The sequence below is a fragment of the Terrapene carolina genome, unplaced genomic scaffold, assembly GCF_002925995.2.
Source record: "Terrapene carolina triunguis isolate 2854851 unplaced genomic scaffold, T_m_triunguis-2.0 Scaffold97, whole genome shotgun sequence".
Classification (NCBI taxonomy): domain Eukaryota; kingdom Metazoa; phylum Chordata; order Testudines; family Emydidae; genus Terrapene; species Terrapene triunguis.
The window spans coordinates 4,704,181-4,725,428 of NW_020664448.1; the positions used below are offsets into that span (position 1 = coordinate 4,704,181).

The following is a 21,248-nucleotide window of genomic DNA, read 5'->3' on the forward strand; positions in this document are numbered from 1 at the left end:
TTATGCAGCTCTGGGGATAGGAATGAGGTCAAGAGGGTTAAAGGGCACCGTCAATTTGAAATTGTCAGTTTTTAAGAGTGAATTACAAGTTGTTTCAACACTATGCCTGTCTGAATCCCCTTCTGCAAATGGTTGTGAGTTTGCAATCACATTTTGCTATTTTTTCTTCCTGTCCCGTACTGCCATTTGAAAGATCCACTCAAAACGACAGGGGGAAACAATTTCTTACTAGCCCTGGGAAACAGTGAGGCTGACTATACACAAAGTGCTATCCAGTGCACACAGTAAACAAACTGGAAAAAATAGAGCAACATTTTCCCCCTCTGATCTCTCAGCTCTAGTTGGTAACCTTTGGGGTTATTTGTAGCAATCAGAGATATTTACAGCCACAAGTACCATTATTAAGCAATGCGTCCCCTCTGCCTGCATTTCCCTTGTCTCTACCGCTCATGAGAACAGGTACTGGGTGCAAGCAATTACAGAGTGATACCTAAAAACCCAGGTTGTCAGATTTTTTATAGTTGTAATTGTGTCTGGAGCCTTTAATACTACATTCTCAATTGTAACGATCTATTACCTACTTTAGAATGTTCTACTCTTTCCTTCAGAAACTGTACATAATTTAAGTGTTGTTCTAAGCAATATACATTTTTTGGAATGTACAAATAAGTTAAATTACTCTGAAGCTTTGGGCAATTACCGTATATACTCGTTCATTAGCCCATTCGTTTATAAGCTGACCCCCCAAAATGGATAGGTAAAAATAGCAAAAACTGTATGACCCTTTCATAAGCCGACCCTATATTTCAGGGGTTGGAAAACTTTGGCTCCCGGCCCGTCAGGGTAAGCCGCTGGCAGGTCGGGACGTTTTGTTTACCTGGAGCATCTGCAGGCATGGAGCCCCTCAGCGAACTGCGGCCACAGAGAGCTGAGGGGCTCCATGCCTGCAGACGCTCCAGGTAAACAAAACTACAATGTATTAGATCAGGGATCGGCAACCTTTGGTCCGCGGCCGATTTGTTTACCTGCCGCATCCACGGGTTCGGCCGATCGCGGCTCCCACTGGTGGACAAACCAGCCCGGCTCGCCAGGGTAAGCACCCTGGCGAGCCGGGGGCCAAAGGTTGCCAATCCCTGTATTAGATATTCAATTCAATGATTCCATAGAGTTTAAAATCCATCAAATTTCGGTGTAGACCCGTTTATAAGCCAACCCCCGCTCTTTGATGCGTCACTTTTTAACCAAAAATATTCGGTTTATGAACGAGTATATACGGTATTTCAATTCCCATACAACCTTGTTTTTTGCTGTTTGGAGTTCTGTCATTCAAACAGGCAGTTATACTGATGCTATAATAAGAGCTTAGTAAGTGACTTTCAAAAAGGGACTAATGATTTTCAGTGTCTCAATTTTTGGTTGTCCAATGGGAGACACCTCAAAGTGGCCTTATTTTCAGTGAGCGAGTGTTCTGCAGTTTCTGAAAAGTCAGGCATCTTTAACATGTCTCCGACTGGACACCCAAAAATGGAGGCATCCAAAAATCATTAGTCATTTTTGAAAATTTAGGTCAATACATATTGCAAACATTAGTTCAACTAAAATTAAGGGCTCTCTCTGCTCACTTCATATTTCCTGACTTCCAAAACAGTTAAAAGCAACATTCCATCCCCTAACTCAGGTGAGGGGTGAAACACAAAAGCTAAGATTGGCAGCCAGGATTTCCTAGATTGCGTCAAGAATTCTAGTCCTAATCCTGCAAACCTGTATTCCTAAAAACAGTCTTAATGACTTCCATAGACGCACTTGTGTGTAAGCACTTGCAGATCAGGACTACTTAACATGAATTGCTTTCTTTCTTCCCCCCTCCATTCAGTATATTTTTTTTCCAGTAGAGATTTGTTTTTGTTTGAAGGATTTAATATTTATTTATATACAATTTTTTAAAGGTTTTATTTACCCAATGGACTGGAAGTGTTCTTCTTACATAAATACGCACATAGGATGCATCCTGTGTATTAAAATCTATAATACAAACCTGTGAACAGTAGTCACTGCACATGTGCCACAATCACTTTTTGCCATTTTGAGCCAGTTGACACAAATATCTTGATCAGATCATTTTTGGACTAGCACGACTACGAAATATTATTTAATTACTGTATACAGAAGAGATTTTAAAAACACAGGTGCCTTTATCTTGTTTTGTTTTAAGAAAGCTAGTTTGTGAAAGTATGTGATTGGAAGCAAGTTTTAAAAAAATGACTGTTGGGCCAAGCCTTCATGCTGAAGAGCTTTCAATGCCAAATTAGAAATGCCTGAAAACAGAGGTTTGGTAATGGACACCCTGACAGTGTACTATTAGAATTATTCAACTACTACAGCATTTGAATAGTCACATAGTTCAAATGATAAAGTTACTAAGATAAATTAGAACAAATGGATTGCCACGCAAAGGTTTTTTCTTTTATGAACATACATGTTGCCTTGAGGTTCTCTGAATAAGTCAGTCTCTCAGGAGGAGTTCAGACACAGGGAAGACAAAACAGAAGCAAACGGAATACAGTCCAACCTCCATTAGCAGAAGAGCAACTGAGGCACCTTAATCCAAAAGGATAGTTTTAAAGACGGTGACATACCTTATAAACATAAAATATAGAAAAAAGCATCACTGTTCTTCTCAAGTGCAGTTAAAACGCAAAAGCCATTAGATAAAGAAAAGTTGTGTTAATGTGTTCACGTAATTTAATGTGCACAACTCTGAATCAACTATCAAATACTCAAAGAGTTCATTGTTTAGTATTGATCTTCCTGTACTCATAATTAAACAAAGAGACATACACCGTGTCTACATTTGTTTTTTAAAACCAGGAATACACTCATTTAGAAGAATCAAAGATGACAAAAATAGCCATGGTGAAGTTCTTACTATATTACGGGTTTTGTTAATGTAATCCATCACATCCATCTAGCGTGAAATGAATTTACTGTACATTTTTGACACCAATGCTCATACAAGTGGTTTTCAAGCCAGCAAATATCACTCTTCTCTTTGTGAAATGGATTAGAAAGTTCCATCCCTCCTTTAATTCTCTCAATTTGTAGGTTCCTCCCCTCTCCAATGCTACTTAAAACCTAAACTGCACTTAATTAACTTTTTTCCCAGTCAGTTCTGCACTAAACAATGTTCAATTTAAAAATCTGCAACATAGCAACTTTTAGTCACAACCTGATGGATAGCTGTTTGTGCAATCAAATCCTTACATATAAGATTGATATCTGCTTATTCTTTTCCAGTTGGAACTATTCCATTAAATAACCCAAGGCAAGTCTCCATTGTGTTTCTAAAATGATTTGATCTTTTGCTTATTAACTTAAGCAACAGCTGAAGATTAGTATTCACTGTGGACATTAACATAATCCAAAAACATTGCACTTCATTCCTTACCAAGATTACAGTAGAACACAATCTGCGAATGACACCAAATCAACTGGAAGACATTTCCATAGTGTGAACTAATGAAAATATTCTTACCATCTGACTAGGGGTCACTTGTGCTCTTATCAGGAAGTGCCATTTCCCAAATAAGATACTATACATTTTCCATCAAGCAGAAAATCTTCAAAACCGGGGATTGGGAGGGGGCTGAAAATGTAAGCCCTCTCTTTGAGCCAAATGTTGCAGTCTTTACTCAGATAGGATTCCCATTGATATAAAAGGGAGCTTTGCCTGTGTAAGGGTTTTAGGCTTGGACTCTTTGGGATCACATTAACATCAGGGAGAACTTTTTCTTAATCAAATAGAAGGTCAATCTACAAAACTGACATACAGGAAGTAAAGCTCCATAACAGCATCAAAATCATGTATATATTTATGGAACTGACAGTACCTGAAAAATGACTGGATCCTCTGTTCCAGTGTTCTGGCTGAACTTTATGATATTGTCTGCTTTTACATCATTCCCACAATGAAGACACAATATTTGATTTTTTTCTCTGGTTGGTGTATCCAATACTTCCAACTCTTTTGTATTTTTCTTACATTGAAATGAGTTGCCCACTATATGTCTATAATTTAGAGTTAATACTACAGCAAGAATGTTTGCTACAGCACTGATCAGATACTAAAAGGCTAAGTCAGAGAACAAAAGGGTTATGGCACTGCCTAAACACAACAGAAGTCTTGGCTGCGCAGAGTATTGCATATGTGAATCAGACAGTTTGCACTGCAAATACTAAAAATGCACAGTTACTAACATTGAAAAATGGGAGCCACATGTCATTGATCATTTTAAACACAAGTGTATTAGAAATGTAGCAGCACTACATTGTTGCATCACCTAAGCAAAAAAAAAAAAAGCAGCAGCATATACTGAATAGTAGCTTAAAATGCTACATATGCTTTTAAGACACTTTCTAAACTTCTGTGGCTTTTCGCACTACCCTGTTTAAACATCTGTTAATGAAACCGGTTAACTATCAATTGACACGGTGGAAATAATTATTTGTTTAAAAATTCAAATGGAATAAGCTTATTTGGAAAGAAAAAGTGAATTCTCATTTTCTCAAGTCACAAACCTTGCTTACCATAGCAAACGATGAGTGGGTCCTAACCTTTTGCATCTTTGATGGTTTTAGTTTTATACATGAGGATATATGAACTGCTAGAATCCCAATGAAATAACATTAATGCAGTCGGTTCTACAGAAGTAACATGGACAGAGGGGAAAAACAAAAACAAGGACTTTCAAGGCTAGAAGGTAGGTATTTTTGGATCTAGGTTTTCTAGAGAGGTATTTAGTAAAGGCCTAATGCCAGCTTTATTACAATGAAATAGAAGTGCTTAACTACTGACTGACTAGTCAATACGACATTGAGGAGGTGGGGGTGGCAGTAGAAAGGAGAATTCACTCCTTGGTGCCAGCAGCAAATTTAGTGCATCCATTGCCGGCAATGGACATAACACCGGGGGGGGGGGGATCCAAATCTCAGCGCAAAAGGTTTAATAGATGTGACCTTATCAGATTTCAACATTTGGCAGCTATGTTTTAGCTGTGGGCTACAACATGTATAAACTTTACAGCCTGCATCTTAATTAAGAGCCAAGAGAAAACTGAGTGCTATCCAAAACAAACTTCAGCTTCGCTGTCTATTATGTGCCAAATAAACTGTTAAAAAAAAATCTGTATACTTGAGCTAAAGTACATGCCACTCAAAGTGATGAGATATTGTCTTGGAGTCAAGCATTTTCTCCCAGAAATACTGCCTTCTTGAAATCAGTTGGTCACATGACAACTATTAAAATGTATTTTAAGAAAATTCTAATGGCCAAAGGCCAACACTACATTCAAAACCTGCTAGTACATCCAGGCAGATAAGTAAATCAAAACAAACACACAAATCCAAAACAGAAAACCTCCAAAAGGAAAACTGCTCCATTTGTTTACTTCAATTTGAAGTAGATATTAGGGGCATGAATGGACCAGTCAAGGTTTATTTGAAAATCCCTCCATCATCAGATGTGCTGTAATCCGGTGGTCAATGCAGTATGTACAAACGTATTCCTTTCAAAATACTCTGATAGATGGTTTAAAACTCAAATGGCGAGGCAGTTACTTTATACAGTGGTTCTGGCATCTGTAAAAGTTTACAGCACTCACATGGTATCATCCCATTTACAAACTAACTTCACACAGATTCCCTCCCACCAGATACTGTACATTAAAGGCCATCTGATGAAATATGCATGGAAAAACTGTTTTATAAATTCATTGCTAGCATGTTTCGACCGTCAAAACTTCATTACAGTACACTTTACTGTACAAACACTTTAAAGGATGTTTATCAGGAAAATCTGCAAGTCAAAATGGATACTAGAGTTCTTGTTTATTGTACTTTCTTGGCCTCTTTATTTACTGTGGTTATCTCCAATCTTAAATCAAGCTGCTTTCATGAAGGTGGTTACTAAAATGAGCTATGTATGTTAACCTACAACTCACAAAATGCAACAGTAGAGACATTAATTTTTAAACTGTCTGTTAAATTGTCATCTAAGTTGTGAACATTTAAATATAATATATATCTCATATGAAAAAGCTAAAGCACAAGTGCTTCTGCACACACGCCCCCATTCCCGCCTCCCACTGCCCCCTGCCCCAGTTACGTTTTGGGCCCTGACTGATTTGGAATGCTTTCATAGGCCACACATTTCAACAAATTTGTATGCTTTCAGGAAATATAAAGTCAAAAATATACAAATCTCTTGTTGTTATAAGGTTTTTGTGAATGAAATTACCCAGGACCATGGACTTGGAAGGAGAGAAAAAAATTAAGAGGGAATTTACAGCAATTTATCTTCAAAGTTCAAAACTGGTCACTTCACAGAAAGACTGCAGAACTGGTGAAATTCTTGCTTCTAAAAAGTGATACTGTAGTGGACAGTCTTCTAGGAAAAATAAAACAGCTTTTAATAACTGGCCCGCTGGTATGCGCTACCGTGGAATAAATTAGCACAAAAATGGAAGAAAGTCTTATAACTGTTCACTGTTACAGACGTAATCAACAAGGTCAGTCACTCTCAAAAGTTCATCCTCCTCTTCCTCTGGCCCTACCACCTCCTGCCCACCCCCCGTCCCATTGGGTGCCAGGTTGGCATTGGCTGTGCTGTCCTTGGGGGCTTGAGTCTTCTCACTTGGTTTGCCAATCAAGGTTTCAATAGTTTTACCTGGGCTCTGTCCATTGGTGGAAGGCAAGTCCACTAGGCTGTAGTCCAACGGGCTTTCTACTTTCCCTACATTATCAAAGTCATCTTCATCATCACTTTCTATCCGGTAGCAGGGCTTCTTGGTGCTGTCATGAGGAGCATGAGGTGCTGACGGCTTATTTGCAGGTGCAGGCTTTTCTGCATCTTTGTTCGCATTGTCGCAGTTATCTTCATCATCTGTTTCAATTCGATTCAGCCGTTTGCGGACAGGTCTCCCCTCCTCTGGTTCGTCCCCATCCTCTTCTTCTTCTTCTGAGTATTCGTCTGTACTTCGGCTACGTTTTCGAATAGACTGCTTTGATTCCTTTGCTGGTTCATCATCTTCAGAGTTCTTGGACATGTAGCTCTCTGGAATGAGGAACAGACTTAAAGCCGTTAGCAAAATCTGACGGCAGGCAAAACATTTACAATTGCTCTTTATATTTTCCCTTTTATCCCTCTCTTCTGAAATGTCAATCCTTTGTCTCGCACCCCGTCGCCCCTCCCCTCTCACGCCAATTCCAGCCAGGCCTTCTGAAACTTTGTTAGAGTACTCACACATAAAATAAAATAAATAGAAATTGCCATACTAGATCAGGCTAGTGGTCCATCTCGCTTGGTATCTTGTTTCTGACACTGAGTGCTTGAGGGGAAGGTGTAATCCCACATAATGGATAATTATGTAACAATATGCATTCAGGGGTGTTGTGGAGAAAGTTTATTCCTAATCCCTTAACACCCACTTTACACTCTTCCAGACACTGAGAGCCCATATTATGGCCATCAGCCTTCCCAAAGAGAATTGTATAGGACTCCTTTCAAATCTCATCAACATTGCCTTAAATTTCAGCTGGAGGGTTTGTTATTGTATACAGACGCTCCCCGACTTACGCAAGCGTTCCGTTCTGTAACGCCTTGCGTGACTCGAATTTTGTGTAAGTCGGAAACGTATACCCGACCATAATGGAAAAAAACAAAAAAAACAAAAAAAACCCAACCCCACAACACTATTTCTAGCTTACGGAACTTTTTCCATAAGTGTGTATTTGCGTAAGTCGGGTTTGCGTAACCTGGAGGGCGCCTGTAATGCAATGTCTTTTCCATGTATAGGGAGAATATTCTATAGCCCCTCAGCACGTGTAGCTCCTGATAGTCTGGGAAACAAGAGGCTGGGACAGGAAATCAAACACCAAGCAGTTTGACTCATTGGGCCATTTTGAGCTACCCAGAAGGTGTGTACATGGTCATCTGAAAGTACGTTTGTTGCACAGAAAGGTTACAACAGGCAAGTTGCCTCTGGTGTTTCTGAGCAATCTTTCACACAGTTCCACAATAAATCTTCCAGGTAATTATATTTCCAGTGACACTGTTACACACTGTACTTTGATATGCCTGGGGAAAATACCAATGGTACCGCTGTGCTGTTTTTACTGCACAAAAAGCCAGTAACAAATTTAATACTATGCAAATTATCTCATAGAACAAATACTATTATTTAACCATTGGTAAGCCAAAAGTCTAGGAGTCAAAGGACTGAAGTTCACAGTGAAGCTATTGTATTATATAGGAGATTCTTGGCAGAGAGGTTCTCTCTACATCCAATTTAGGGGAAGAGAATGCAAATTACATTTTAAGGCTCAGTTTGCAAAAGACAATAAGCTTGAATAATACAGTTAATCGCCTTTCATCCTGAAGGATCCTACAGCACTTTACAAATTTCAGCCAACATTTGCCAAAATATCTTCTAATTATGGATTCCCAATTTGACAAACACTGCCTGCTCTTTGAAACATAAGAACAGCTATACTGGGTCAGACCAAAGGTCCATCTAGCCCAGAATCCTGTCTTCCAACAGTGGCCAATGCCAGGTGCCCCAGAGGGAATGAACAGAACAGGTAATCAAGTGATCCATTCCGTGTCGTCCATTCCGAACTTCCCATTCACACCATCCCCGCCCATCCTGGCTAATAGCCATTGATGGGCCTATCCTCCATGAATTTATCTAGTTCTTTTTTGAACCCTTGGCCTTCACAAAATCTTCTGGCAAGTTGTTCCACAGGTTGACTGTGCATTGTGTGAAAAAAATACTTCCTTTTGTTTTAAGCCTACTGCCTATTAATTTCATTTAGTGACCCCTAGTTCTTGTGTTATGAGAAGGCGTAAATAACACTTCGTTTTTACTTTCTCCACACCAGTCATGATTTTATAGACCTCTATCATATCCCCCCTTAGTTGTCTCTTTTCCAAGCTCAAAAGTCCAAGTCAATCTCTCCTCGTACGGAAGCCGTTCCATACCCCTAACCATTTTTATTGCCCCTTTCTGAACCTTTTCCAATTCCAATATATCTTTTTTGAGATGGGGAGTCCACATCTGCATACAGTATTCAAGATGTTGGTGTACCATGGATTTATATAGAGGCAATATAATATTTTCTGTCTTATTAGCTATCCCTTTCTTAATGACTGCCAACATTGTTAGCTTTTTTGATGGCCACTGCACACTGAGTGGATGTTTTCAGAGAACTATCAACTATCAATAATTACTCCAAGATCTCTTTCTTGGGTGGTAACAGCTAATTTAGACCCCATTATTTTTGTGTGTATAGTTAGAATTAGGTTTTCCCATGTGCATTACTTTGCATTTATCAACATTGAATTTCATCTGCCATTTTGTAGCCCAGTCACCCAGTTTTGTGAGATCTTTTTGTAGCTCTTCGCAGTCTTCCTGGGACTTAACTATCTTGAGTAGTTTTGTATCATCTGCAAATTTTGCCACCTCACTGTTTACCCCTCGTGGAGTGCACTGTCAGTGCGGGGGCAGGTATTTTTGCCAGATTGTAGCATGTCAGGATACATGATGTAATCCATGACAAAATTCTTTGAGAAGAGACTGGGAGCCCCTTCATTCTGTCTGCTACTGCGACGAATAGTTAGGTAGATTTCCAAAATGGCTTTGTTCGATATAGAAAGCAAACGCCCGGCGAACATCCAAAGAGTGAAGTTTCTGTTCCTGGCTGTTTGAGTGTGGCTTAGGGTAAAAAACTGGAAGAAAAATGTTCTGATTAACATGAAACTGGGAGATGACCTTCGGGAGGAAGGCTGGTTGCAGCGAAAGTTGAACCTTGTCCTTATAGAAGACTGTGTAAGGAGGTCAGATGTCAGAGGTCAGATCAGGGCCTTAAGCTTGGATACCCTCCTGGTAGATGTTATTGCCAACAGAAACACTACCTTCAAGGATACATAAGAGCAAAGAGCATGTTGTGAGTGGTTCAAAGGGGGGCCCCATTAGTCTGAAAAGAACAAGGTTAAGGTCCCAAGCCGGGACTGGTTGTCATACTTGAAGGTATAGCCTGTCAAGTACCTAAAGAAACTACATCATCTGCTAAAAAAACTCCTTGACAAAGCACAGGAACAAATCTGTACAGACACATGCCTAGAACCCCGACCAGGGGTATTCTATTTGCTACCCAAGATCCATAAACCTGGAAATCCTGGACGCCCCATCATCTCAGCCATTGGCACCCTGACAGCAGGATTGTCTGGCTATGTGGACTCTCTCCTCAGGCCCTACGCTACCAGCATTCCCAGCTATCTTCGAGACACCACTGATTTCCTGAGGAAACTACAGTCCATCGGTGATCTTCCAGAAAACACCATCCTGGCCACTATGGATGTAGAAGCCCTCTACACCAATATTCCACACAAAGATGGACTACAAGCTATCAGGAACAGTATCCCTGATAATGTCACAGCTAACCTGGTGGCTGAACTTTGTCCTCACCCACAACTATTTCACATTTGGGGACAATATATACCTTCAAGTCAGCGGCACTGCTATGGGTACCCGCATGGCCCCACAGTATGCCAACACTTTTATGGCTGACTTAGAACAACGCTTCCTTAGCTCTCGTCCCCTAACGCCCCTACTCTACTTGCGCTACATTGATGACATCTTCATCATCTGGACCCATGGAAAAGAAGCCCTTGAGGAATTCTACCATGATTTCAATAATTTCCATCCCACCATTAACCTCAGCCTAGATCAATCCACACAAGCGGTCCATTTCCTGGACACTACTGTGCTAATAAGCGATGGTCACATAAATACCACCCTATACCGGAAACCTACTGACCGCTATACTTACCTACATGCCTCTAGCTTCCATCCAGGACACACCACAAGATCCATTGTCTACAGCCAAGCTCTAAGATACAACTGCATTTGCTCCAATCCCTCAGACGGAGACAAGCACCTACAAGATCTCTATCAAGCATTCTTAAAACTACAATACCCACCTGCTAAAGTGAAAAAACAGATTGACAGAGACAGACGAGTACCCAGAAGTCACCTCCTACAAGACAGGCTCAACAAAGAAAATAACAGAATACCACTAGCTGTCACCTTCAGCCCCCAACTAAAACCTCTCCAGCGCATCATCAAAGATCTACAACCTATCCTGAAAGATGATTCCCTCACTCTCACAGATCTTTGGAGACAGACCTGTCCTCGCTTACAGACAACCCCCCAACCTGAAGCAAATACTCACCAGCAACCACACATCACTGAATAAAAACACTGACCCAGGAACCTATCCATGCAACAAAGCCCGATGCCAACTCTGTCCGCATATCTATTTAAGTGACATCATCATAGGACCTAATCACATCACATCAGCCATACCATCAGGGGCTCGTTCACCTGCACATCTACCAATGTGATATATGCCATCATGTGCCAGCAATGCCCCTCTGCCATGTACATTGGCCAAACCAGACAGTCTCTACGCAAAAGAATTAATGGACACAAATCTGACATCAGGAATCATAATACTCAAAAGCCAGTGGGAGAACACTTTAACCTGTCTGGTCATTCAATGACAGACCTGCGGGTGGCTATTTTACAACAGAAAAACTTCAAAAACAGACTCCAACGAGAAACTGCTGAACTCAAATTGATATGCAAATTAGACACAATCAATTTAGGTTTGAATAAAGACTGGGAATGGCTGAGCCATTACAAACATTGAATCTATCTCCCCATGTAAATACTCTCACACATCTTATCAACCTGTCTGTACTGGGCTATCTTGATTATCACTTCAAAAGTTTTTCTTCTCTTACTTAATTGGCCTCTCAGAGTTGGTAAGACAACTCCCACCTGTTCATGCTCTCTGTATGTGTGTGTATATATATCTCCTCAATATATGTTCCATTCTATGCATCCGAAGAAGTGGGATGTAGCCCACGAAAGCTTATGCTCAAATAAATTTGTTAGTCTCTAAGGTGCCACAAGTACTCCTGGTTTTTTTGCGGATACAGACTAACACGGCTGCTACTCTGAATCCAACTATTGGGTTGGCAAAGACAGACCAGCCCGCCACACCTGGGTGAAAGGCGGAAATGGCAGCCAAGTGGACTTTTATTCATGATATAGAAAGCCCTTGCTGTTTCAGGTGCAGAAGGTAGTCCAAGATAAAAAGGTATTGTCCAGTGCGTAGGAGACGTGTGTTTCTACGATGACCAAATTATGACTCTCTTCCATTTGGCTAGGTAGGTGGCCCTAGTAGATGGTTTTTTACTGCCAAGGAGGACTTTCCTAACTGGATCAGAGCAAGCAAGCTCCATTGGGTTTAGCCATAGGGCTTCCAAGCCGTGAGGTGGAGAGATTCGAGGTTGGGGTGCTGAAGTCGGCCGTGGTCCTCAGTTATCAGGTCCGGGAGCAGCAGTAGAGTGATCGGAGTTTCCACTGAGAGCTTTAGAAGAGACAAATACCAGTGCTGATGGGGCCAGGCTGGAGCTATCAATATTACCGAGGCTTCATCCCTCTAAACCTGGATTAGCACCTTGTGAACGAGTGAAATGGGTGGAAACGCATAAAGGAGGTGGTCCTTCCAGGGAAGAAGGAACATGTCCGCGATTGAGCCCAGGTTGTGATTCAGGAAGGAGCAAAACTGCGGACACTTCTTGTTGTGTCTTGTCGTGAACAGGTCTATCTAGGGAATTCCCCACTGTCGGAAGATGGTGTTCACGATGTCCGGGTGGATGGATGACTCGTGGTTGTGAAAGGACCTGCTGAGATGGTCTGCCAACTCGTTTTGAACTCCAGGAAGATAAGGTGCCTCCAAGTGTATTGAGTGGGCTATGCAGAAGTCCCACAGTTTGAGGGACTGTTCCTGGCACAAAGGACATGAGCATGCTCCCCCTGTCTGTTAATATAAAACATCGCTGTTGTATTGACTTTCATGACTGATACACATCTCCCCTCCAAGTGAGCTTGGAAGGTCTGGCATGCCAGACAGACTGCCATCAGCTCCCTGACGTTGATGTGAAGTAAGAGCTACACTTGGGACCAGAAGCCTTGAGTCTTGAGCTCCCCCAGGTGCACTCCATACCCATCGCTGACGTGTCTGTGACCAAGGAAGGAGATGGTTGAGGTCTGGAGAAGGGAATTCCTGCGCACACAGCTTGCGGGTTGAACCACCATAGGAGAGATTCGAGAACTGGTCGGGAAGGAGTGACTACCTTGTCTAGACTGTCCCCGTTTGGTCGATACACCTAGGCTAGCCATGCCTGAAAGGCTGCACTACATAAGTACAGGCAGCCATGTGGCCGAGGACCTTCAGGCAATTCCTTGCCGTAGTGGTAAGGAATTGTCTGAGATCTTGTATGATGTTGCAAAGGGTGTGAAACCATGACTCTAGTAGAAATGCCCTCGCCTGTCTTGAGTCCAACACTGCCCCTCTGAATTCTATCCTCTGAACAAGGGACAGGGTTGACTTCTGCACATTCAGTAGAAGGCCAAGGTCACCGAACGTTGCTCTTATCAGGCTTACGTGTGCCTCCACTTGTGTTTTGGAGCAGCCCTTGATCAGCCAGTTGTCGAAGTATGGAAACGCCTGCACCTGGCACTTCCGCAAGAAAGTGGCCATGACTGCCATGCATTTGGTGAACACCCAAGGTGCTGCTGACAGGCTGAAAGTGAGGACCGGGAGCTGAACTGGAGAGAATATCCCAGTTCTACCATGCTACTCCTGGGAGAATTCTGCGCCAAAAAATCCAAAATTCTGCACCAAAAAATCCAAAATTCTGCAAATTTTATTTGTCAAAATAATGCAATATAATCACACCAGTTTCAGTTATTTTGGTAATTTATTTAAACTACCATACAGAAAAAAAAATCACACTAACTATGCAGCATGTCCTAAAGACATGAAAATTAAGTTACAAATACTTGGTAACCAAGACTCTGCATTCCAGTTATAATCCTGGATTTTCATGTAAATTACATGACTTTTATTTTGTTGTTTGGTGTTCTGTAAAGTAGAATGATGCTTTAAATCGCTCAGACTTTCACACAAGAAAACCATCCAGTTTTGCTAATCATTGTCATGCATTTTTTTAAATGGATAAGTAAAATAGATCCTGAGCTGTAATCTAACCCCATTGTGCCTCTCTGGCACAGGAAAAAAAGGTGAGAAAGCACACAGACCTTCTTAGCTGAGGATTCTGTTACTGTCATTTACAACAAGGCTCCTTTACCCCATCTGGCAAAGTAAAGGAGACTTAATTGACTAAGAATGGGAACAATTAACTAGCAATGGGAACATTAGCAGCCTGTCTGTTTAGTTGTTACATTTCTGCTCTGCCTCAGGGACAGAGCCTGCTTTACACAGCCCTATGCCTGCAAGCCTGGGATGCAGCAACAGCAACGAGAGGGCAGGTACCCAGCCCCACCTCCTTGCCCAACCTCCCTCCTTCCCCTCCCCTCCCCGTTGGGGTGATCTGCTCTCTGCTGCCGGTTGCTCCCAGCAAACGCGTCCGGGCTGCTGTGGAAGGGGCATGTGTTCTCCCCACAGATTTCTTTGCTCCCCCATTTTTCTGCAGGGGAGCAAAGAAATTCTGCAGGGCGCAGAATTCCCCCAGGAGCACCAGCAATCTGACGTGATCCGGGCCCAAGCATGGTAGAAGTGAGACAGTTGGCACAAAAAGGATGGGATAGTTGGATCCGGTGTTTGAACTGGTGCATCGCCCTCGGGCGCACCTTCAAAAGGCTTGTTTTTAACCGGAGGACTGTTTCACCTGCCCAGAGCTGATGAAGGAGGAGGCGGCTTCCTCCTGTTGTTTCTATTACGCCTCTAAGGGCTGGTCCACACTAGAGCGGGGGATCGATCTAGGAAACGCAACTTCAGCTACGAGAATAGCGTAGCTGAAGTCGACGTTTCCTAGATCGAACTAAGTTTACTTACTGCGGGTCCACGCGGCGCAGGCAAGCTCCCCCGTCGACAGCGCTTCCTCTCGGCGAGCAGGAGTTCCGCAGTCGACGGGGGAGCGCTTCTGGGATCGATTTATCGCATCCAGATGAGATGCGATAAATCGATCCCAGAAGATCGATCTCTACCCGCCAAATTGGGCGGGTAGTGTGGACGTACCCCTAGAATAGTCCTGCCTGTTGGTAGAATCAAGGCAGGGGATGGGGCTTAAAATGACTCCACTGTGTAGATGGAGTATGGAGGCCCAGGGACTTGAGAGTGGCTCTGAGTCCTTAAGGCTATGAAGCCGTGAGTCCGTTTTCTCAGCGAAGAGGGTCGAGCCTAGGGTGACCAGATGTCCCAATTTTATAAGGACAGTCCTGATATTTGGGGCTTTTTTTTTTTATATGGGCCCCTATTACCCCCCAGCCTGTCCCGATTTTTCACACTTGCTATCTGGTCACCCTAGTCGAGCCCTCAAACAGGAGGTCCTGGATGGTCTGTTGGACCTCATACAGGAGCTCTGATGCCTGCAGCCAGGAGCTCCTCCTGATGGCCACCACTGAAGCCATGGTCCAAGTGGCTGAATTGGCAACATCCAGGGCTGCCTGTAGCGAAGCCCGTGCCACAAGTTTGCCCTCCTCCACCAAGGTGGAAAACTATGCCCTCAATTCTTCTGGCAGAAGCTCAGTGAATTCTGACATAGCCCTGCAGGAATTGAAGCTATATCTGCTAAGGATCACCTGGTGGTTTGAAATCTGAAGCTGGAGCCCCCCGGTAGAATAGACTTTCCTCCCAAAGAGGTCCAGCTTCTTCACATCTCGGGCTTTAGGTGATGGGACCTTGGTGCCCTTGCCGTTCTCATTCTTTTGCCACTGCCACCACTAAGGAGTCCGGTGGCAAGTGTGAATAAAAGTGTTCAAACCCTTTAGAGGGAAAAAAATACTTCCTCTCTGTCCTTTTCGCCACCAGGGGCAGGGAGGCGGGGGTTTGCTGCAGCATTTTGGTGGTATCTTGTATGGTTTTAATGAGCAGCAGGGCAACTTGGGAGGGTCCTCAGGGGGTCAAGATGGACCATGGGGTCCAATGACTCAGAGACCTCCTCGACCTAGAGCCCCAGGTTCTGGGTCACTTCTCAGGAGCTGATGGTGGACCCTACTGTCCTCGAGTGCAGGAGCCGTGGAGGTACCAGCCACTGCCTCGTCTGGTGATGACAAAGACGAGGTTCTACCCAGGACCGGCTCTTGCTCCTGGACTGTGCGGTGACCAGTACGGTGTGGGGCGGCTGGTCCTGCACCAAGGGAGATGGGGGAGGTGCATGGGTTTCTGAAGCCACCAACACTGACCTCCTGGAATAGGATCCCTGGCTTTGATGAAACGCCCAGGGGATCCAAAACGGCCATTGGGTTGGAGACTGCCATTGCACAGGCCACGGCATCGGGGGAAATTGCTGTCTCTCCCTGTCCAACCTCGAGTGTCTGCGCTCCGATCTGTGCCGGCTCCACCTGGACACAAAGGATTCCACCTCTCAATCCGATTGGGAGGACTCACTCTGGGAGGACCATGGGAGAACAGTGCCCACTGGTGCCGTGGAGCAGTGCTGGCAGATTGGTGACCATTGCAGTTCCCCTGCTGGTCTGCTGCCAGAAGGTACCAGGGACCGGGTGATGGTGACTGATGTGGTACCATCGCTGGCTTGCCTTGGGACCACACTGAGAGTCTCGCGGGTGCCGTTGCCCTTGAGCTTGGTGCCCTGTCTCGCCTGGGCAGGGAAGGCAGTGCCATGAAGGTGATGAGCTCTCTTGCCGCCTTGAAGGTCTCTGGCTTGGAGGGCCGCTGCAAAGCCTCTCCGCGACTCTCCCAGGAAGGGGAGTCCTGGGGAGCTGGACTCAACTGACCCTTTGTTGGGGCAGGAGTCAACGGCGCTGGGCTAGGTGGTGCCACGCTTACGTGGCCCAATGCGGGTCCTTCTGTCCCGGCCTCCGTGTAGGTGAGCAACCCCTGTACAGCTTCTTTTTCTTGAGGAGCACCGGGGATTGGGAATGGTGCAACACACTGCCATGCGTGGATCCCCTGTGCAGTGAGCTCCGTTGGTGCTGAGTGTCTCTATCCAAGTCCTTTTTCGGTACCAAAGTTTCCCGTATCGACGCCGGAGCACTGCGCACCAATGTTGAGGTGCTAGTTGTCAGTTCGGCCGAAGTCTCCTCTGAGTGGGGACGGGGGGCAGCCTCCATCAGAAGGATCTTCAACCTTTAGTCTCTTTCTTTTTGAGTCCTTGAGTGAAATCCTCTACAGATCTTGCAATGGTCCTTCTGATGCGATTCCCCCAGGCACTTCAAGCAGGAAGTGTGGGGGTCACTCCCTACTGGAATCTAGCTACATAATGACTGACTAACTACAGCTACTAGCTAACTGGTTTAACTATTCACAGAAAGACAGTCTGAGGACTACTAGGGAGAAGGCTTGCCAAAGCAAGAGCAAATGAGCATTCCGGCTAACCGTCACAGGCGGTAAGAAGGAACTGAACTGGCGGCGGGTCGGCGGGGCCCTATATATGGCACCATGGAGGCACGACTCCAGGGGTGCCTGAGCTGACCCGATGGGTACCACTAGGGGAAAAACCTGGCTACTGTGCACGTGGTGCGCACACACCTAACTGGAATCAACATGAGCAAGCACTCAAAGAAGAACCAATCTTGCCAAACAAACCTAATTTCCTTCATTGGTAGAGTTACTGGCCTAATGGATACAGGGAAGCAGAAAACATGGTATAATCTTGATTTTAGAAAGGCTTTTGTCCCACAGTCCCACATGACATTCTCATAAGCAAATGAGAGAAATGTGGTCTAGATGAAATCATTATAAAAGTGGGTGAAAGACTCTATGTGTAGTTATCAATGGTTTACTGTCAAACTGGGAGGATGTATCTAATGGGGTCCCACGGGTCAGTCCTGGGTCTGGTATTATTCAATATTTTCATTAATGTCTGCAATAATTAAATTGAGAGCATGTTTATTAAATTTGCGAAAGACATCAAGCTAGGAGGGTTTGCAAGCACTTTGGAGGACAGGATTAAAATTTGAAACAACCTTGACAAATTAGAGAATTACTCTGAAATCAACCAGATAAAATTTAATAAAGACAAGTGCATATTTAGGGGGACAGAACAAAATTACCCAATTTGGATACAACCAGGACACTAGAGTTAACACCCTTACTCTTACAAAAGTGCTGTGGGATCTTTAATGACTACAATTGAAGCAAATAATCCTGTCCTCCACAATAACTGCATTTCCTCCTTTGCAATCCCAACATTTCCCTGCCAGGTGGAGTAATTTCACACCAGGAAGTCAAGATAAGGGAAAGGAGGGAATTTGACAAATAGCAGTAGTAATACCTTGTTATAGAAATTGATAGGTTGCATCACAAGGATACATTTAGATTTTAGGAAATATCAAGGATCTCAGGAAAGAATTCTCTGTGTATCTCACACTAAATGCAAATCTTGTGTTTACTTTATGCCCCGTATTTCTCCCTTTGCACTATCACTCACACATCAGCTCCTGCAAATGGTAGAGTGCTTGTTTTACCTTCACTGTCTGAACTGGGAAGCCTGCGTTTATGAAGTCGTCTTAGCTCCTTTCCGTATCGAACACTTTTCTGTGAGCCATCGCTTTCTGAATCCTCCTTATAGTTAACTTGTCTCTTCTGATTCCGCCTTGATCTTCTCCGCCTAGTTTCCAGGTAATCATCATCACTGTAATCTGTGTAATCACCACTTTCTGCAAAGAAGAAAACAGCCATATGCTTTATTCTGTTAAAATGAAAATGCACAGACCCACTGTCACATTTTCAAAAGGTATGTTTGTTTGAACAAAGTGCAACCTTGAGCAAACAAAATCAACCACTCTTCAGTCACAGGAAACCCTCAATCATTACGCCTCTAATGGGAAGGTTGTTATCTTGTCCAGGTCCAGTCTCATACTACTCCACTGACTCCCCATTCATTTCCAGCTTGAAATTGCCATCCGTTTTCAAATTCCACTATGGATTTGTCCAGTTACTCTCACAAACCTCTCCCACCACTCCTCTGGTTTCCTTTTATCCTTCTATACAATCCTTTTTATCCTTCTATACCCCTACTTGTGTGAAACATACTTCTCCTCTACAGCTCCTGCCAACTGGAACAACCTGCTTGAATCTGAATTTATGATACAATCTCACTTCAATCTCCACTGGAAAATACCTGTCCCCCCTGGTTTTTATTTAACTCTAATTTTATTATATTCAAGCATTTTTAGACAACGTGCATGAAAGATATTGACAGAACAACAGTGAACTGTAGGCAGTGGTCAAAAATGAAGTGGGTAAACTCAATTCCCCAAACGAGAAGTGGCTAAACTCTGTGTACCTGAGTTTACCCTTGACTATACTACTGATGGTAGGAAAGTACAGATTAATTGTTCTCAAGTCAGCAACAAGGAGATCAGTCCTATAGGTTTCAAAGCTGCAGCTACACGTTTGGTCAGAGTACCAGATAAGAGCGTTTATAACAACCGACCCACCGTCATTCCTAGTTCTCGGTTCACCCGTCTTCTGCAGAATTAGTACCTTGTTAGGGTCTAGCTCAGGGGTCCCCGCCATGGAGCCCGCCGGGGTATCCCTGTGCGCCTGCCAGAAAAGCAGCCGCCGAAATGTTGCCGAGTAGCGGCAATGTCAAGAAGTGCTACTGCCGAAATGCCGCCGAATTTCGGCGGCGACGCCTCTTGATGATGCTGCTTCACGGCGGCATTTCGGCGGCGACGCCTCTTGACGCTGCTGCTTCACAGCGGCATTTCGGTGGCTGCTTGTCCGGCGGCCACGGTCCTCGACGGGTAGTCGTCTGGTGCCCGCCCCACGGAAAAGGTTGGGGACCACTGGTGTAGCTTGTCAGCCACTTTTTCCAACAGCTGAAAATAACTGTGGTAGCTGGATCATGTTTGGCTACTTTTTCTTTAAACCATGTCAAAAACATTATTCCACAGTGTTAATGCTGCCTTTTCATTCGCATCATGAGCTGCCCTATCGTGTTATTAACCGAAATGACTCAGACTAAAACATTAAGGAAAAGGTGAGAGCAAGTCAACAAGAGAGCTCAATGAGAAACCTCAGAAATCTGGAGAAGAAAAAAAAATAAAGCAACCCTCCATGTTTGTTATTTCTTTAGACCCAACGTAAGGCGAGGCAGGCTCTCCGGAAAGGGAGCTTGTAGGGGTAATGGAAAGGAACATATAGTTAGGGCCACCACCCTTTGCGGGGAGGGAGGTTTGGGGCGGGGGGTGGAGAGAGAGAGATACACACTGTCTTGTGGAAAGGAACAGGACTGAAAACCTCGAAGACTGAGGTTCTTTATTTGTCCACAAAACAGATGAATACTGGGCATCAGCAGTGCAAGCTTCTCCAACATCAAGCTGCCATGGAGGGATCACTTCCAGATGTAACCCCTTTGGGGTCGCTCTGTGTGGCTTTGCAGACAGCAGCAGAAGAGGGCACCGGAGGGGTTTGTTGGGGGAAGGTTCACTGGCGCTGAAGACGACCAGGAGCACCCAAGACTCACCACTGGACTGGAACTTAGAGTTCAGGAGTCCTGAGCAGTGTGCAGACACATTGCTCAGTGTCTGCCCTTCCAGACTGTGCTACCACTGGGCCTGTAGGGCCTCGGCTTGGATGCAGCCCTGTCTTACTGCTCCCCCTATATTTCCCCTTGTTGTTTTTCTCCTCTGTAAATAAATATCTCCCTTTGTTATATCCACTGTACTTTTCCTGTGGGTGTGTGTGTTCACTCTGGGGGGTTTGGAACAGGTGCCCCTGGGGTGGAAGGGATTTCTCCTGCTGCATTCCTGCGCGCGCCTTCTCTTGGCCAGAGCTGCCTGCAGAGCAGACTCCATCTTGGCCACGAGGGCGCTGAAGTTACACTTGGTGGCCCGTACGGGGACTTTGCAGTACACACACACACACACACCCCTACGTTGTGCACCCTGGGCTCTTCTTCACAGAGCAAAGAAACTCCTGAGTGACTTTCATCTCAGTTTAAAAAAAAAAAAAAAAAATGGAGAGAGGATTATTAGAAGACCTGTGCCGAGCGGCACGAATCCCAGTAACCAAAGCTGTGCTGGTGGCGGGGTTCCCTTAAGAGATGGAACCAAATGAAATTGAGGAGAGCTTAGATGCAGCTGAAATACTGGGGAGAGTAAAGGTCCGCACCAGTATTTACAACCGCA

The 21,248-nt window shown here is 44.2% G+C and overlaps 1 protein-coding gene across 2 annotated transcripts in view; it reads right to left on the minus strand.

Moving 5' to 3' along the window:
• The window catches only part of RSF1 (remodeling and spacing factor 1), a 127,774-nt gene that overhangs the window by 6,491 nt on the left and 100,035 nt on the right, over positions 1-21,248 (minus strand). Inside the window, exons 15-16 of one of the 2 annotated variants that reach the window (XM_026651578.2) lie at positions 18,579-18,770; positions 4,978-7,108 (exon numbers count right to left, since the gene is read on the minus strand). In XM_026651578.2, coding sequence (XP_026507363.1) covers positions 6,528-7,108; positions 18,579-18,770 — 773 coding nt within the window. In that variant the 3' untranslated portion in view covers positions 4,978-6,527. Of the gene's footprint in view, positions 1-4,977; positions 7,109-18,578; positions 18,771-21,248 lie in introns of those variants that run through there. The other variant, XM_026651580.1, reaches the window with a different exon arrangement.